General features: G+C 38.9%; 2 protein-coding genes across 2 annotated transcripts; one reads left to right on the forward strand and one right to left on the reverse strand.

Moving 5' to 3' along the window:
• Nucleotides 1-285: 285 nt before the first annotated feature.
• Nucleotides 286-1,393, forward strand: LOC113229467. Its single transcript, XM_026463067.1, has 2 exons — nucleotides 286-863; nucleotides 922-1,393. Exons 1-2 carry the CDS (start codon nucleotides 286-288, stop codon nucleotides 1,391-1,393), a joined length of 1,050 nt encoding a protein of 349 aa, XP_026318852.1.
• A 4,677-nt stretch (nucleotides 1,394-6,070) lies between these two features.
• Nucleotides 6,071-8,679, reverse strand: LOC113229457 (heat shock 70 kDa protein 1A-like). The gene is made up of 2 exons (XM_026463056.1): nucleotides 8,567-8,679; nucleotides 6,071-8,194 (listed from the first exon to the last, which is right to left on the reverse strand). Exon 2 carries the CDS (start codon nucleotides 8,034-8,036, stop codon nucleotides 6,615-6,617), a length of 1,422 nt encoding a protein of 473 aa, XP_026318841.1. The 5' UTR covers nucleotides 8,037-8,194; nucleotides 8,567-8,679; the 3' UTR covers nucleotides 6,071-6,614.
• Nucleotides 8,680-17,589: the final 8,910 nt, after the last annotated feature.

Below are 17,589 nucleotides of genomic sequence, written 5' to 3' on the forward strand. Positions count from 1 at the left end.
TCTAGTTCAGACGACAAAAACCAATAACGAATTAATTTATATTGCTAAAATTAGTAACTTAGTAAATATTTTACATGGTTCTCTGCTATCTATATCTAACTCTCTTGAGAATATACTTAATGCTATATTATTCGCCAAAACAAATGTCCTTCATCCCGCTGTTATCACTCCCGTCAACTTACTTAATGAACTTACAAAACATAGCAACTTAATAAATAAAAGACTAGATTTTCCAGTTCCATTAAATTTAGAAACGATAATGTATCGTTTATGTATCGATAATGTATGACATTGATAGATGTTTCAAAATTAACTTCTTATTATTATAATAAAAAAATAGTTTTCTTAATTCAAATACCTCTAATTTCACCAACTAAATATATTGTATACAAACTTATCCCACTACCAACTCCTCATAACTCTGAGATTCCAAATACTTTTGCTCTTATTCATCCTTCCAAATCCTATCTCGCTATCACAGATGATAGACTTCACTACGCACTATTAGATAATTTAAAAGAATGCTCTAAACTTACTAATGATGACTCTATATGTCCCTTGACGAATGTGTATTCGACTAGTACTAATCCATCGTGTGAGACAAGATTGTTAACTGAAGTTGTGTTGTCTTTACCAATTGAATGTGATTCGAAATTATTATATGGTAATATTAATATCTGGCAAAAACTTAGGAATAATAAATGGATTTTTGTACAATCTAAAAGTACTAAATTAAATGTAAGATGTAATAATGATATTAAAGATTATTCTATTGTAGGCACAGGCATATTAGAATTAAGAAAAAATTGTATAGCATATTGTAAAACTTTTCAATTTATACCGTCAACGACGTCCTCTTTCACGTATGAAAATGACCTTATTTATAGATTTTGATATAACTCAAGACGACTGTTGTAAAAGGGAGATACTAAACAAATCGATTCCTTTACTCTCACCGCTGTCCCTTAGTAACATTGACTTAGATTCTCTAAAACAAGCATCTCACCAATTAGATGGTCTCGAACATGAAATAAATAAGTTTCAACAGGAATCGCATTTTGTAAAATATGCCCCTTACTATTCTGGATTTAGCTTATCTTTTGTATCTCTTATTATAATATATCTTTGTTATAGATTATACTTTTGTTTTCAAAATAGAAACAAAAAATCAACATGTTGTGTGCAGATTTTCAATCAATGTTATAATAATAAAAATGAAAGACGCCAAACTAAATTAACCAACTCAATTGAAATGTCTGATATTTCTACATCAGAAAATGAAGACGATAAGAAATCTATAAAATCTTTACCTGCGCGTCATTTCAATTATAAATCTTGTAGAGATAATAATGTTAGTTTTCTAAGCACTAGTAATAGGAATCTTAATTTTTAAAGTTTGATATGTTTTCATTCAATTCTATTTTAGTTATATTTTACTATTTTTGTACAATTGACTTCCTAATTTCTAATTTCTCTCGAATATTCTTAATCATTATCAACTTCGCTTCATCTTATTGAGATAAAGCTTCGTCAAAAAGGGGGAGCTGTTATAACCCAATCTAATATGGGTATTTTGCAAAGGTTGATATTTATATTAAAGCTGTACTTTTCCATAATGCAATGTGCAAGTTTTCATATTTTGCGTAAGCCTCAAATCAAGTAGTTAGACATTGGCACTCGTAAAGAGCGGTACATCGCTCCGGGAATCGGGAAGTCAGTTAGTTATATATTGAGTGTAATTTTCTGCAATAAATCGGGTGTTGGGAAGTTAGTTCTTTTTTTTAAAAAGACAAATCGGAACGGCCGCCTAACAGTCTGAATGTTTCCTTATGTTTTTAATCACGTACACTGCAGAGACGAGCCGTTTTGATAACTTACTTAAAGCTTTTGCGCATTACGTCTGCTTCATATCAGTTTCGAAGCCGAGAAATGACGGTTCCGAGAAATGTCACAGGGATCATTTTGTCTCCAAGTGTACAAGCGTTATTTGTATTTTCTCGAATTCGGGACGAATACGAATTGGACGCAATGCGCAAGACAAGCCGTATGCATACGTCGCGACATCGTGCTAGCGCCTAGCCTCTCTTCAGATCTTTGCCTCCCCTCGCCCCGCATAGGGGAGAATTGGGTTATACCGAGCCCTTAAGAGCTCTCATGCCAAAAAAGTTTTGACGTTGGCTCCGCCCAAATTTGTGAAACAAATATATGCCTGAAGTTCGCGTGACATGCGACAGGAGATGTTGAATTTTGCGCATTAAAAGTACCAAATTCGTTTTAGCGGAATAACTCTAAAATTAAAGGGATTAAAAAAAATCCGTAGTGACAGTTGTCGATCATGCATAAATATAATTAATTACCTAATTTTTGTCCTAATAACCTGTAGCATTTCGAGGATAAATCGAAAAAATGTGAAAATTTATTTATTTATTTATTTATTTAAAGATACACCATCAACTTAACACAAAACAATATTTAAAAAAAATACACACAGGTTCACTATACAAGGCGCCAAGTCACTACAGGTGTATACATCACAAAATTAGAAGTCATTTCGTGATTTTTATCTATCTAGGAAACTTTATTGTTTTATGTTTCTGATTAATGTCTATGCTTGAATATATCGTGTAGTTACTCATACAATACTTTATTTTTAACTTTAAAGTGGATATATCCCTCTAAAATTAAATTAAGCAATATGGCCAATAATTAAGCTCAGGCTTGGGTTACAAAAACAAAATTTATAGCCGTAAGTAGGTAGTTTAATTATGTACACACATAGTATAGCAAATCTTCGTGAACAAATACAAAAGGCAGTTATTGCAAAATTACTAAATACTGGGATAACGCGGTATTATCAAACTGGTCTGATAATATCGTGCTCAGGTCTAATAAAACCGTGCCCCAATAAATTTATATGATATAAATTTATAAACAAATTTGTAAGGGCGAGTTCCCATTATGTCGTCACGTTTTGTTATCGTTGGACGGCTGTCGTGTCTAGCCTGTTCCCATAACACGACTATCTGTCGTGGACGATTTTTTATCGTTGAACGACTATCGTAACTAGCTGTTCCCACTAGATCGTGACGACAATTTATCGTTTCACGACAGCCTCCTTGCCCATCTCTGGTTACGACCCAACGCTACTGCAAAGCGGGCAGAGCGCGCGGGGTACGAGAGGGGATGGCAGGGAGCAGAATACGTGCGAACAGCGATAAATAAAACGTGACGACAATAGGAGCTGCGACAATCATCTGTCTTCACGTTTTTATCGTGACTTTTTTAATCGTCTGAAGACTGTCGTTCTAGCTGTTCCCACTGTGACGACGGTGTGTCGTTGTAACGGTAAAAAATCGTGAACGACAGTTCATCGTGTCGTGGTATATGTGAACAACTTCATTTAAATATACAAGCCACGACACTGTAAACTGCACGACAATCTGTCGTTACGACATAGTGGGAACGCGCTCTAAGTTGGCTTATTATTATACTCGTGTGTAGGAATAAGTAAAGTTAAACAAATAGATACATGAATAACATTTTTCTTCCTTGTATTTATTTTCTTAAAGAACTGGCAGACTTTTTAGCTCTTTGAATGGAAGCGGTGTTTACGTTTTCAGTCTTAAAAATTCTTCACTACCGTCGTCGACAGATTCTTTCGATATTTGGTAGCTTTCTTTTTCCCTTTAAAATTTTTGCTTATATTTAACAATTCGACATTTTTGAACGTACGCGTTTTCCACAAACTTTTCCTTCTCACTGTTTACGTGTGTGTTTCCTTCTCATTCTTTAGCTTCATTTCTTATTTTCTACTCCCTCTTCCATTCCACATGTTTGCCAAATAAACGTTTCATACTTTATAATTCCGTGCCCAAACCTCATAATACCGTGCTCTTAACGCGGAATTGTCAAACACAGTCACTTTGCTTTTAAACCGCAAAATAATATAAAAATGCAAACTATATTTCCGAAATGATTCGCGTATCAATTCTACAATATTTTAGCATTTCAAATATGCTAAAACAACAACTCGTAAAATTATATTGAATAAATGTAAAAACTTACAGAACGTATCGTCTTCGACTGAGCTCTCAAAATGACATGGTAACATGCATGCGTGTCAGGCTGTGATACTGGGGCACTGTAAACTCTAAGTAGCGTGTAGTTATTGAGATATACAGAAGTGCGAAATTATCAGTCGCGCGATAATACCCAACTCTCCCCATGCCCGTGTATAGTCACACTCGGCCTCCCGTAGCCTGCGAAGCATTTCAAGATATACAGGGGCAGTTTCCGAGTAAGTGCTGGAATGACCTGTCACCACTGGTAAAAAAATGCTAAAACGATATATTTCAAGGAATGTGTAAACAATGGCTTCTATTTGTGCAGAAATCGAGTAGCAATTGGTCGGCGGTGGTTAAGACTGCGCCGAGGCAGCGATCCCTTGCTGTATCATTATTACTAAAGCTTTAGTTATGGAATTAATGTAGAAGATATTTAAGAATTGACTCCATAAATCAGTCTCTTTAGAAACACGATTACTTGAGTTTCCACGAAAGAAAAAAATCCGAAGTTATCTCTAAAAAACAAAAGAAGGTCATCAGTTTTTGAATAATAACAAACCTCGTAATGAATAATAAAAAACTAATAACAAATCTTTTCTAGAACACACAGGTACTCCGTACATTTTCAAAGTGTGTGTTTGTTTTTATAATATGAAGGAAATACCTAAATTCGCACGCGGTCCGTCCATATTAGCCAGACACGCCACGCTTCCCCCTGTCCGCTTAAAAAAGAGGCATCTCCACGCAATAACCACCTCGCAATCTTGATTCTCATTACTAACAAGGCTGCTAACAGATTGACTGCATATTTGCAGTTGATACGTAAAGTCGTAATCAACATCATGCAGCCGAGACCTCGACTGCATGAAATTGATAACGGCTTCACGCTGTATGCAGATGAGATTTCAACTTCAAGCGTCGATGTGAAGGATAGTCCGAGAATCAGAAGTGGTAATTGACATTCTTACGAGGATATGCGCACGCGCTCGCCGTTGCACGTGACTACGGATTCACGCGCTTACACTCGCAAGCATTCGGAAGCATTTGCACACACTCGCAAGCACTCGCACGCAATCGTTTGCACTCACTGTAAGAATGTCAATTACTACTTTTGATTCTCGGGGTATAGTTCACATCGACGCTTGAAATTGAGGTCTCAAACGCAAGCACTTGAGTTACGACTGCATGCAGTTGATGCGTGACCTCGTTATCAACTTCAAGCAGTCGAGGTCTCGGCTGCATGAAGATGATTATGTCTTCACGCACTAACGATGTCGACGATTTCTACGCTATTATCAAAAAAGCGACGCGGAACATTTTAACCGACTTCAAAAAACGACTAAGTTCTCAATTAGACGTAAAATCAAAGATCCCAACACAACTTCGTCGTCCGACATCTTGACTACGAGTGGCAAAGAATCTGGAGCACAGGCGAGTCAAGAGTTCGAAACGAGCGTCTTACACGAATTTTAGTACGCGGTGTGTTAGAATGGTACATTACGCCCCGTAGCTTAAGTCAGTGCCCACCTTAAGAGTGGCAAAATGGGGGATGAATCTGGTTTACTGAATTTCACCCAAATTCCGTTAATATTTTAATAAAATTCTAAAAAATATAAAATGTATGGTGACCCAGAGCTAATCTGACGATGGTGTTGTTAGCGACATCTGGCGACAGTCGCTACCTAACAGCGCGGTACAAGGTAGGTCAATAGTGCTTACATAGTAGGTGTGGTTTTCGCTAGATGACGCTACATAATCCATATTGAGTTCATATTAGGAACGCCCAGAGGGCGCTCCGTCTATGTTTCAGGGCGATCCATAATCTAAATCGTTCTCTTTTCTTCTCTTTTGTCTCTGGCGCTGTACTCTCGTTCTCCGTCGGACATCTGTTCGGAACAACTGTCAAATAACTAATACTCGACCAAATTAAAAGACGCATGATGCGAATGAAGCTTCATACTTGACATTGTGTTTTAATTTAATCGAGGATGAGTAATTGTTTCGGACGGATGACGGACGAAGAACGAAACTACAGACCCCCTGACTCAACACGACACGATTTATTTTGATTTCTATTTTAATGTTTTTACCTTTTCTTTTATGTATTTTTGCCTTCGTCGATTAAATGATTTTCCATTGTATTCTACTCTATACACGAAACCATATCCCTCGCAGTTTCATTTTGTTTATCCAGAATTTACAGACGACAATGGCATACAGAAGAGCTTTTGTCACTCACTGGATAAGGGTTCACGGGTTGGTTGGCGTGTCAAGTATTCCCGGCATAGCACTAACGGTGGTGAGAGATGGTGAAGTCCCCTCCTGAGATGGGTCGGCAGTGGTGGACAAGCACAAACGTGGCCGTGGATCGTATACCACGCATACCCCGATGTCTTCAGTGAGTAGAAGTTTCACACCACCACGACTTCCCGTGACGTGGTGGTAAAAGTAAGAAGGTTTATTACTATAGTAACTTTTACAGGGTTAGAAGTGAGTCTACTTCAAGTTCACTTACATATACGACATGTGCAATGGTCATCCTTTCGCAATTTATATATTCAAGTTAGCCAGGAGTAGTTCCAACTCCAGTTGTTTAGCTAAGATATCTTCAATCTGCGCATTGGCTCCGGCATCAGCTAGCCACGCCAGCAGCGTCTGGCTCTTATCCCTGACGTTAGCCTGTCTTGCGCGTAAACCGCGCCGACAGGTGCTTTCCAGCTCGTTCCTCGCCACGGCCTCCTGTCGTCTAACCTTATCATCCTGCTTCATGGCTTCAGCCTTCCGCACTAACTGTGAGATCTCCTCTTGCGACAGCCGTCCTTTCTTGCTAGTAATCGTTATCTGATTCTTTTTTTGTGTGATGGGTTGCACTGCCGAAACGTGAAGGATCCCATCGGCGTTTATCGCAAATGTTACGTCCACTTTAGCTCTGCCTGCCGGCATTCGTGGAACCCCTGACATCATAAACTGGCCGAGTAGATTATTATCAGCTGTCATCATTCTCTCTCCTTCATATACCATGATCGGGATATTGGTTTGGTTATCAACGGCGGTACGATACTTCTCGGTGTGTTTAGTGGGGATGGCCGTGTTTCGTTTAATAATTACATTCATAATATCTCCAAACACTTTGATGCCGAGAGAAAAAGGGACCACATCGACGAGAACCAGGTTAGAGATTGTCCCAGAAGTATTGCCGTCCATTATAGCGGCTTGAATGGCTGCACCGTGAGCGACGGCCTCGTCCGGATTAATCGTCTTGTTCGGTTCTTTTCCGAAGAACGCCCGCACCATCTGCTGAATATACGGGATTCGAGTCGATCCTCCAAGTAGCACCACTTCTGCTATGTCCTCTTTATCAATCTCAGCTTCTAACAGCACGTGTTGCAGGATGTCTTGAATCATTTGGAACAGGTCCTGATTAAGCTCCTCGAAGCGCTTGCGAGTGATGACCGCTTGTAGGTCCTTGCCGCCGTGCAGTGCGACCAATTCTACGCTGGTCTGCGCCGCTGACGAAAGCATCCGTTTGGCTCGCTCACACGCCGTTCTCAGTCTTCGTAAGGCCTTGCTGTTCCCGGACATATCAAGCCCGTGCTTTCTGGTGAACTCGGTGGCGAAGTGCTCCAACAGACGCGAGTCGAAGTCTTCACCGCCAAGATGCGTGTGTCCAGTCGAGGCGCAGACTTCAATCATGCCGTCTCCTATGATTAGCACAGAGACATCGAAAGTTCCACCTCCCAAATCGAAAACTAGCACATTTCGCTCTTCTTCTGTGTTGTCGAGACCGTAAGCGAGCGCACCGGCGGTCGGTTCGTTGATGATTCGCACCACGTTAAGCCCTGCGATAATGCCAGCGTCTATGGTAGCCTGGCGCTGAGAATCGTTGAAATATGCTGGCACGGTCACCACGGCATTGTGCACTTTCAATCCTAGATAATCCTCAGCCGAGCTTTTCAGTTTCGACAGGACCATGGCGCTTATTTCTTCAGGGAAGAAACTGTTGCATTTGCCCTTGAATTGAACTTGGACCTTAGGTTTGCCATCCTCATTGACGACTGTGAATGGCCACAGCTTTATATCTTCCTGCACCTTGGAATCGTCAAAGCGGCGCCCAATCAATCGCTTCACATCTGCAACAAACGGGCATTTGGAATTCAATTCAACTTTTATTACGGAGTTTACTGAATATCATGATGATTTACTGTCATAATATTCATTTACTTATTGTGAAATACTCCACCAGTTTGTAATTAGTTATTAACACAAAGATCGAACACAAAGTAAAAACCTTCGAACTGACAAATCTAGAACTTGCGTTTGTATGCCAAACTAGGGCCACCGCTCTCGCCACCTCGAGGCATAGTTACGTCTTATGTCTCGAGGCGACGAGAGCGGTGGCCCTAGTGGCAGTACTTCCCTGGACGAACTCTTTCACAAGAACCTTTCTTGCTACGAAGTAGATAGAAATAATAATAGAATAATAATGAATGCAATCAATATACCGAAAACAGTGTTTTCCGGGTTGAGTTCTGCCTGGACTTTGGCGGGGTCTCCGACGAGTCGTTCGGTATCCGTAAAGGCCACGAACGACGGCGTGAGTCGATTGCCCAAGTCGTTTGGTATCACCTCCACCTTCAAAAATATGCATTTTGTAAGCTATTTGGCGAGTGAAACATCTAAAATAATGACTCATTATGATTAACCCAACATACTAGAGATTCACAATCGCGCTAAAAAAGTGTCAGAGACAAATGACTGACGACGTAACGCGTTATCGCTTTTTGATCTTACGTGCAAAAAAGATGTATTACTAGCGTCCACGTAGTGAAGATTCCATGGTCATAATAATTATCATACCTTTGTTTCATTCATCTGTCAGAATCGTGAATTGTCTTACGTAGAGTGAACATCACTTAACGCAAAATGTGTCCAAAAATTATACGTAGAAATTCCAATAGTAAGAAGGTGAATCAGTTCTCATACGCGTTATTTATGTTAAGGAAGAAAGCTAGCCGCTAACAGCATATCACGGTTTCATAGCTTCAAAATTGCGCTACGGAATAATTTTCTGGGGTAATGCTATAAATGTGAAGAGAGTGTTCCTAGCACAAAAGAAGTGTATTAGAGCAATGTGTGGTCTAAACCGAACAGATAGCTGCAGACCTTATTTTAAGAAACATAAATTACTAACGCTAATGTCTCTTTATGTATTTAATACCGCAGTTTTCATCAGACGCAATCCAAACTTCTTTAATTGTGTTAAGAGTGCCCGTAGGAATAATAAACTTGACAGCGTAGGAGGCAGATCTGCCTTCCTATGTAATAGTATTATTGCAATGAGTGCCAAGATTTATAATAAATTACCATCTGACATAAGGAACATTAAGGACATTGTAACATTTAAAAGAAATCTATTTGAATATCTTGTTAATGAAACGTTTTACTCTATAAACCAATATTTCGGAAATAATTAAGTAATTTGACATTAAATAAAATTGAGTAATAATTAAGTAAATAAATAATAATTAAGTAAAATAACTATGTTCATCATCCACTTATGTAGTTCGTATGCCTGAAGGTGCAACATAGAGGATCGCTATAACTTATTTAATACCATGTATTTCAATGTACTGTATCCTATGTTGACGAATCAATGCATTTGATTTGATTTGATTTGATTTGAATACCACGAAACAGAATGCATGTACGAAAGTATCTCTCTCGTGCGATGTTCATGGCATAACAATGGACTACAAATATACCGCACCAAGTAAAAGCCACAATATATTACGAATCATAAAGCATACAGTCGTTGGTATATTTATTCTTTATCGAAATGCATTCCTCTTAATCGCTTCCTCACTGCTTAGGATCGTGACTCCACTTCATCCTGCCAACCATTTGCCTCTATCGGTTGCGCTCAGTCGCATGATGTAGTGCGGCGCTGACAGGTATCTCCAGTCTGCCCCTAGATCGATTTCCCTCCACCTTCTCTGTCACCATCAGACGTTCCAGGTTATTAGCATCTCTACGTGTCACGTGACCAAAATAGCGTATCTCATGCTGTATGCAAGTTAAAGATAGACGCTGTGCATTCTTTATCTGGAGTTGCTCAAGTACAGAGACATTGGTGAGGCGGGCTGTCCACGGTATCCTTTACATTCTGCACCAGCACCACATTTAAAAGGCGTCAATTCTTTGCCTGTCGGCGGCTTTCAGTGTCCATGTCTCTGCACCATATAGAGAGATGGACAAGACAAGAGTGCGAATTAGACGTATTTTAGTACGGTTTCTGATATTCCTGTCTCGCCATATCTTGCTCAGTTGAGTCATTGCTGTTGCCATCCCAATTCGTATTCGTATATCAGGTTCACAACTGCCCTCACTGGTTATCAAAGAGCCTAGGTATTGAAACTGGTCCACGGTCTCGTATTCCTGCAGGAGGCTAGTGCGTTGAATAGTCGCGAAACGGTCTATCACCATGAGCTTAGTCTTAGATTTATTTAAAGCAAGACCCATTTCTCGACTATTTGTTTCCAACCGATCCATCAGCTCCGCCATTTCAACTTCCGATGATGCAAAAAGGGTGGTGTCATTTGCGTATCGGAGGTTAGTCACTTTGACCCCATTTATCTTGATGCCACCTTCAAATCTTCGAGCGTTTGGCGCATTATGTACTCGCCATAAATGTTGAGCAAAATAGGAGAGATCACGCACCCCTGTCGAACGCCCTTCTGGAAATTGAAACGGTCCGATGTTACGTTTCCTATTGTCACTGTACCGAGATTGAATTCATAAAGTTTGCGAACCATCGTCACAAGGTGAGTGGGAACTCCTGATTCAATGAGAACATTCCAGAGTTTCTCGCACTTGACACAGTCGAAAGCCTTTTGGTAGTCCACAAAACATACGAAAGTAGGGGAGTTACACTCGTAGCACTTTTGTACTATAAGCCGAAGGTTCAATATTTGCTCTCTGGTACCTCTTCCTTTGACAAAACCCGCCTGCTCCTGCGGTATCTCCCAATCCAGAAAGGATTGCAACCTCGAGTTCAAGATGTGCAGTAAGATTTTGCTAGCATGTGATGTAAGCGCTTTTGTTCTGTAGTTATTACAGTTATAGTAGTATTATAATAGAGGAATGAACCCAATGAGATTTTTGTTTTTGTTTGCCATATAGCATTACAAATTTTGTGTAAGCTTGCTATTCCTTTTGGGCCCAAACCTTTTAATGTCTCTGCTGTAATTTGGTCCGGCCACGGCGCTATATTCCTTTTAAGCTCTCGGATTGCGTCTTCAACTTCAGAGCGTAGTATACTTGGTTCCGAATCTACTACGACTTCAGTAGGTCTGGCAAGATGGGGTGATTGATCCTGATATAACTCCTCACAGTATTCCTTCCATCTCTCGGCGACCTTGGAGACTTCATGTATCGGGTTATCATCCTTATCGTTTATTACCCATGAGGATGGTTTGAATTTACCCGTTATTTGTTTAACTTTTGTTAAAGAGATCAGCAGTTTGGTACTTTTCTGAAATGTTGTTTTTCTGACACCACCGAATGAAACAGTCCCCATTGTTAGAGATATTATCTTTATTACATTATATACAGAATAATTTTGGAATATACGGAGACGTACACACAGGTCAGTTATTGGTGATATACTATTTCAGTTTTCTAATTTGTGATTTCAGCGCAAACGAGAGTTGATATTTATAAGTGATTTAAGGCTATTTACCTGATAATTGCCACGGATGGATGTCCCTTATTTCGTCTGTATTTCTGGTCTCGTCGCTTTAACTCTATAATGAACAAGCCCTGTACCCCGACAGTGGGGTCGAGTTTTTTTCGAGTCGAGTAGTCCGTCTTTTTTGAAGACAGAGTAAAATGACAGTTCATTGCGTAAAAGTGTTGCCCGGTTACAAGCAGCTAGTGATTGCAGTCGATAAATATTCTATCGACTATCGACTGAATATTGGTCACACTTATGGAATAAATAGTCGAACTTATTTCATTTGAATCATCCTCGACCCACTATTCATCCAATTACTGAGCACAAGTTCATTTGGACTGTCAATTTTTGTAGGTTCATACATACATACACTGTATTTAGAACTACATTTGTAAAAAATACAAAGACGAGACAATATTTTAAAGATTTCATTTTAATTCATTATAGATCATCAAACCCGGCTATTCTTGTCAAAATGCATATAAGTAAAAATTGATTTCGATACTATAGGCCAAAAAACTATCAAAATTAGAATAAAGAAAAGCAATAATAATAATAAAATCGTTTATTTATCTCCACACATTAATAAGTAAAAATAAAAATATAAAGTTCTACGCAGTATTTAGTAACAAATAATAGTTTAGTAAAGAGATAAAAAGGTCTGTAGCTCAGCACAATGGCGGAATGTTTCACAACGCCTCTGATATTCTGCTACAGCCTGCCATATTCATAGAACTAACACACACTATCATTCTAGTTCTAAGATTTCAAGGGGATTATTAGATATTTACCACACACATGAACGATTCATCTCATCATACAGATATTTTCAATAATGCGATTGGTAATCATTGGAACGTCCATTCCTAACATTCACAATTCAATCATTTTTGGCAAAATTTTGTCTTTCATAAACTATCGATAAAACTATCGAAAACAACTACATAACTATTTAAAATTTGTGTGTGCATATGCTATGAAATACGCTACACCCGGATCTCGTCTAGCCGACATTAATTGATAAATGATATATTCAATAAATCGAAGAGATGTCGAATTTAATAATTGAAATATCATATTATTTAGTGTCTGTATAGATTTTAAACACTTTTTGTAACTATCATTATTAATAATTGATTGAGCCCAAGCAGCACACCCATATCTAAATATATACTATAAGACATCTAATAGAATTTAATTCGATTGAATATTTTAAGAGTTCAAATTCCCTCAAGATATCTCAAAGAAGGTTTCTAGATAATTTAAAGTAAAAGTGGGCACAACTTTATTAGTAGATCACAAGAGTGCTTTGAGAAACAATCTGTAGGTAGTGTTAAGAGTCATTCTTATCTTTTTTCTGAAGTAACCCTTCTAGAATGTTACAAGACCATTTGTAGAATGTACAGTTTTTATTTAGTCTTGTAGATAGTTTTCAGATAATTTATAGTCTATGATAGTTTTCTTAGTAATGCTATTTTAAAACCAAAATACTAAAGCGTTACAAACATAGAACGCAATTCTCTTAATACTAATAGACTTCATGTTTAATGGCTTACAAAATATAAACTATCAAAATTGCAACATGGCGAAATTAGATATAATATTTCTGACTTTTTCGCGCAATGTTTAATCGGTTGGAAAGCGCAAATTGACGTGCGACTTTAAATACATTGTGAAAAGTGATGTAAAACCTGTCATAAAAGTAATGCGCTCGCTAAATTTTAAATATTTAAGTATAAAATACAAACTTAATAAAAATACAGTTATCGATTTTCGGTTTTAAATATTTATAGAAAGCTTAAATATACAAAATAACTCACAAAACAAACCATTTCCAAGAAGTTCTAGGCTTTTTCAACTTAGATTTACTTTTTAAAAAGAAAAGAAATTTTTCTCGGCTACTTCATAGTCATTCTTTGAAAATAAAAATGGCGATAAGAATTTAAAGCTTTTTTCAAAACACAGTTGGGAACATCTTGTCTATAGCTTTATCTATAGAAAAACTTTAGAATACGAAAAGAATATTTTTACTTGCTTTAGTGTAGTTGAACTTGTCGAAGAATATTCCTCCTATGAGATTTTTATGATTGTCTACAAAACGCGATGTTTCTAAGCGATTGTTTCTTTTGACAGTATTACAAAACCCTTATAAGCTTTTACCAAATAAGGATCGCTTTATGCATTAAAAAACTTTTCAAAACACTAGGTAAAAAAAACAATTGGAAAAAATCCAATTTGTCGCAAAAAAAAAACGTTATTCTGCATAATTGTATGGAATGTGTTATAATATGACTAGAAAGGTGGATAAATTTACTATCATTTAAATATAAGGAATATTTTAATGACATCTAACTTATGATGGAAGAAATAAAATTTTCATTACAACATTGAGGTTATTTTTTCACGCCAACCACGTTTCACACAATGATTTCACTGTATTCCATTGATAAACGGCACAATAGGTACACATACACAACATTGAAGTACAGTAGTTTACGCGCTCATTTCAATTGTTTTTATCATTTCACAACACGGAATTACTTCACAATGTTTATTTATTTGTCAACAAACAAATGACCGGCCCGAGCGCGACTATCCAGGCAGCGTTGCCAATTTGTAGGGAATTCCCCTTCTAGTGAAAAGTACTTGAACACAGGTATAATGGAGTAGCCTTTATTATTTATAAATAAATTTTATATGTAAATGTTGAATTTTATACAATGCCATTAATTACGAGTTAGGGTGTCTGATGTTTTTTTTCTTGAGTTTCGAGAATACTCGCACCCGATTTCTCGAGTTATTCGAGATTTTTTTTAAAAACCGTAAAAAATCAGCCCAATCAACTATAAAATTAAATGTGAACTTTTCGAAAGTTGTTTTGGCCTGGGTGTTCTGAGTTGTGCCCCGAAATAAATTCCATCGTTCTTGGTCACAGGTTCGATTCTCGGTAGAACCAATTTGGGAAATGAACTTTTGTAAATTGGTTCTGCTCTGGGATTCTGTTGTTCTGATACTCATGGGGAGTATGTACAGAGAATTCCCTAGTTTCAGACCAGGTGATTGTCTTACAATAGAATACCAACACCAGAACCATTTAGAAAAGTTAATTTGTTAAATTGATCCTACCGGTATCGAACCCGGGAACTTCTCATCCAGTGCCCACAGTGCAAACCGTTAGGCTATCAAGGTTGTACTATTTGTATTATTATGCATTGTTTGATTGTGAATGCTACAAATTGCTTAAACTTTTAAAAAAAATCCTATTTAATATGCAGTGTCAGTCTGCTTCAATTACCTTCTTTGTTTCTTAAGTTGGTATATTTTGTCATTCATCCAACTTTTGATTTTTAATGCATTTTGGCGGTGTAAGATGTTCACTGTTAATACTTGTCACTTTCTCCTTAAGTTCAAGCTATGTTTACTGAATAAATTCCTGTATTCTCTCCTTTCTATGCACAGTTCACTCATTGATGTAATCACATACCAAAGCTTTAATATAAGTTTAATAAAATTTAATATAATGCCTAGGCACCAAAAACCAGTTCTTACTAGCAATGTTGGCAAAGCTGTTTTTAATTATTAATACAAAGATCGAACTCTCAGAAAAAACACTCAGAAAAAATTCCTTCGATCCGACCGGACCGACCGGTGTGTTTTTTCTGAGTGTTCGATCTTTGTATTAATAATTATAACAAACTAGTGGAGTAATTTCACAAAAAATAATTGAATATCAATTCAATAAAAATTTAATTAAAGCTGTTTTTTTTAATTTTCGTAAGCCTTTGCTGGTTATGTACATATCCGATTGTCTGAAATGAGCCGAGCAAACAAATTTGTATATTTTCAGGATAAAATGTTCTTCTCGTCGCGATTCAGCTATTATATTTCTCCATAGTGAGCAAAGTATAGCTAAATATATCTCGAGGAAAACTGAAACAAATACATTTATTATGCCATGCCATAAGAAATGTACCGATGTTTAGATTTTTTAAATTCAAATTTAACGTAAAGCCAAACTTTCATAATCCTGAAAACCGATTCATAATAAAACCGTTATGCTTTAGGGAGTTTTGGATGCTTATTACAAAGAAAAGACTAAGTTAGCTTAGGTTTGTTTTGTAATATTCTAAAAAAAAACCTAAAAAAATACTTTCGGGATTATGGAAATTCATGCAAACGTTATTTCGGGCAAATGTATTTTCGGCCTTCTGATTCGTAACCCCAAGCCGTAGAAAGAGTACAACAATGTTTAAAAGTATTACTAACATGTATTTAAAATATTTTAATAATAACATTAGCATCAAAGCGACTCTATGAAATTTTTGTTCTAAACATTTCAAACGCTTGTGTTTGAAACAATTGAAATTGACGTGTTGGGTCTCATTCAGTCTTTTACGCAAGCTATGAGTCGGAAAGAGACAGTTAGCTATTTGATTATTTTGATTGCTTTTGTAATTTATATTTACAATTAATTTAAATATAAATTAAATACTATATATACTAGTGCATAAAATAACACTTTTAAATGATAACTATGATAACACAATGTAGTACTTACTGAAAATATTTTTACTGCCTCCGTGGCCGAACGGTTACCATGCAGAGGTCCCAGGTTCAATTCCCGGGTCGGGAGAAATATTTGTATGGCCTACATTTATTTCTCTCGTGAGTTTGGATGTAATTTGTGGTTGTCTACCAGTGTTGGGCAAAATTTAATTGTTCTGGCAATTAAAGATTGACAATTTATTAATTGTCAATTCCGAAACAGCAATTAACGATTGATCAATTGTTAGTTAACTTTGTGTTTGTGTGTTAGTTAGCTAATTGATCAATTGTTAGTTAACTAACAATTGATCAATCGTTAATCGCAAATATCTAAAATTAACAATTAATCAATTTTCAATCTTTTCAATGTTTTTGATTAACAATTAACAATTAAAACTGACAATTATGATAAATTTATAGGGCATATGGGGGTGAGTTAGGGCGTTGGTTGTGGGGGCCTGTTGGGGGCCTGCTGGGGGCAGGTTAGGGGGCCTGATGGGGGCCTGCTGGGGGCAGGTTAGGGGCCCCGGTTGGGAACCCCGGTTGAGGTCCCCGGTTGGGGGCCCGCCGGTTGGGGGCCCCGGTTGGAGGGGCCGGTTTGGGGGCCCCGGTTGGGGGCCCCGGTTGGGGGCCCCGGTTGGGGGGCCCGGTTTGGGGGCCCAGGTTGGGGCCCCGGTTGGGGCCCCGGTTGGGAGGGCCGGTTTGGGGTGCCCGGTTGGGGGCCCCGGTTGGGGCCCCGGTTGGGGGCCCCGATTGGGGGCTCCGGTTGGAGGCACCGGTTGGGGGCCCCGGTTTGGGGCCCCGATTGGTGGGCCCGATTGGAGGGCCCCAGTTGGGGCGCCGGTTGGAGGCCCGGTTGGGGGGCCCGGTTCGAGGGCCCGGTTGGGGCCCCCGGTTAGGGGGCCAGTTAAGGGGCCTGATGGCTCCGAACCGGGCCCGCCAAACGGGCCCCCCAAACCGGCCCCCCAACCGGGCCCCCCAACCGGGCCCCCAACCGGGACCCCAATCGGCCTCCAACCGGGCCCCCCAAGCGGGGTTCCCAACCGGGGCCCCCAAGCGGGGTTCCCAACCGGGGCTCCCAACCGGGCCCCCCAACCGGGGCCCCCAAGCGGGGTTCCCAACCGGGCCCCCAACCGGGGCCCCAACCGGGCCCCCAACCGGCCCCCCAACCGGGCCCCCAACCGGGCCACCAACCGGGGACCCCAACCGGGGCCCCCAAGCGGGGTTCCCAACCGGGGCCCCCAAGCG

The sequence above is a fragment of the Hyposmocoma kahamanoa genome, unplaced genomic scaffold, assembly GCF_003589595.1.
Source record: "Hyposmocoma kahamanoa isolate Upper Pololo Valley unplaced genomic scaffold, ASM358959v1 100153, whole genome shotgun sequence".
In the NCBI taxonomy this organism is placed as follows: Eukaryota; Metazoa; Arthropoda; class Insecta; order Lepidoptera; family Cosmopterigidae; genus Hyposmocoma; species Hyposmocoma kahamanoa.

What these genes read in the sequence shown, in the direction of transcription:
- LOC113229457 (XM_026463056.1), bottom strand. Translation starts at nt 8,036, where the DNA reads ATGGTCCTGTCGAAACTGAAAAGCTCGGCTGAGGATTATCTAGGATTG.
- LOC113229467 (XM_026463067.1), top strand. Translation starts at nt 286, where the DNA reads ATGACATTGATAGATGTTTCAAAATTAACTTCTTATTATTATAATAAA. An exon ending in TCAACGACGTCCTCTTTCAC is followed by an intron (nt 864 to 921) that starts GTATGAAAATGA and finishes CTGTTGTAAAAG; the next exon opens with GGAGATACTAAACAAATCGA.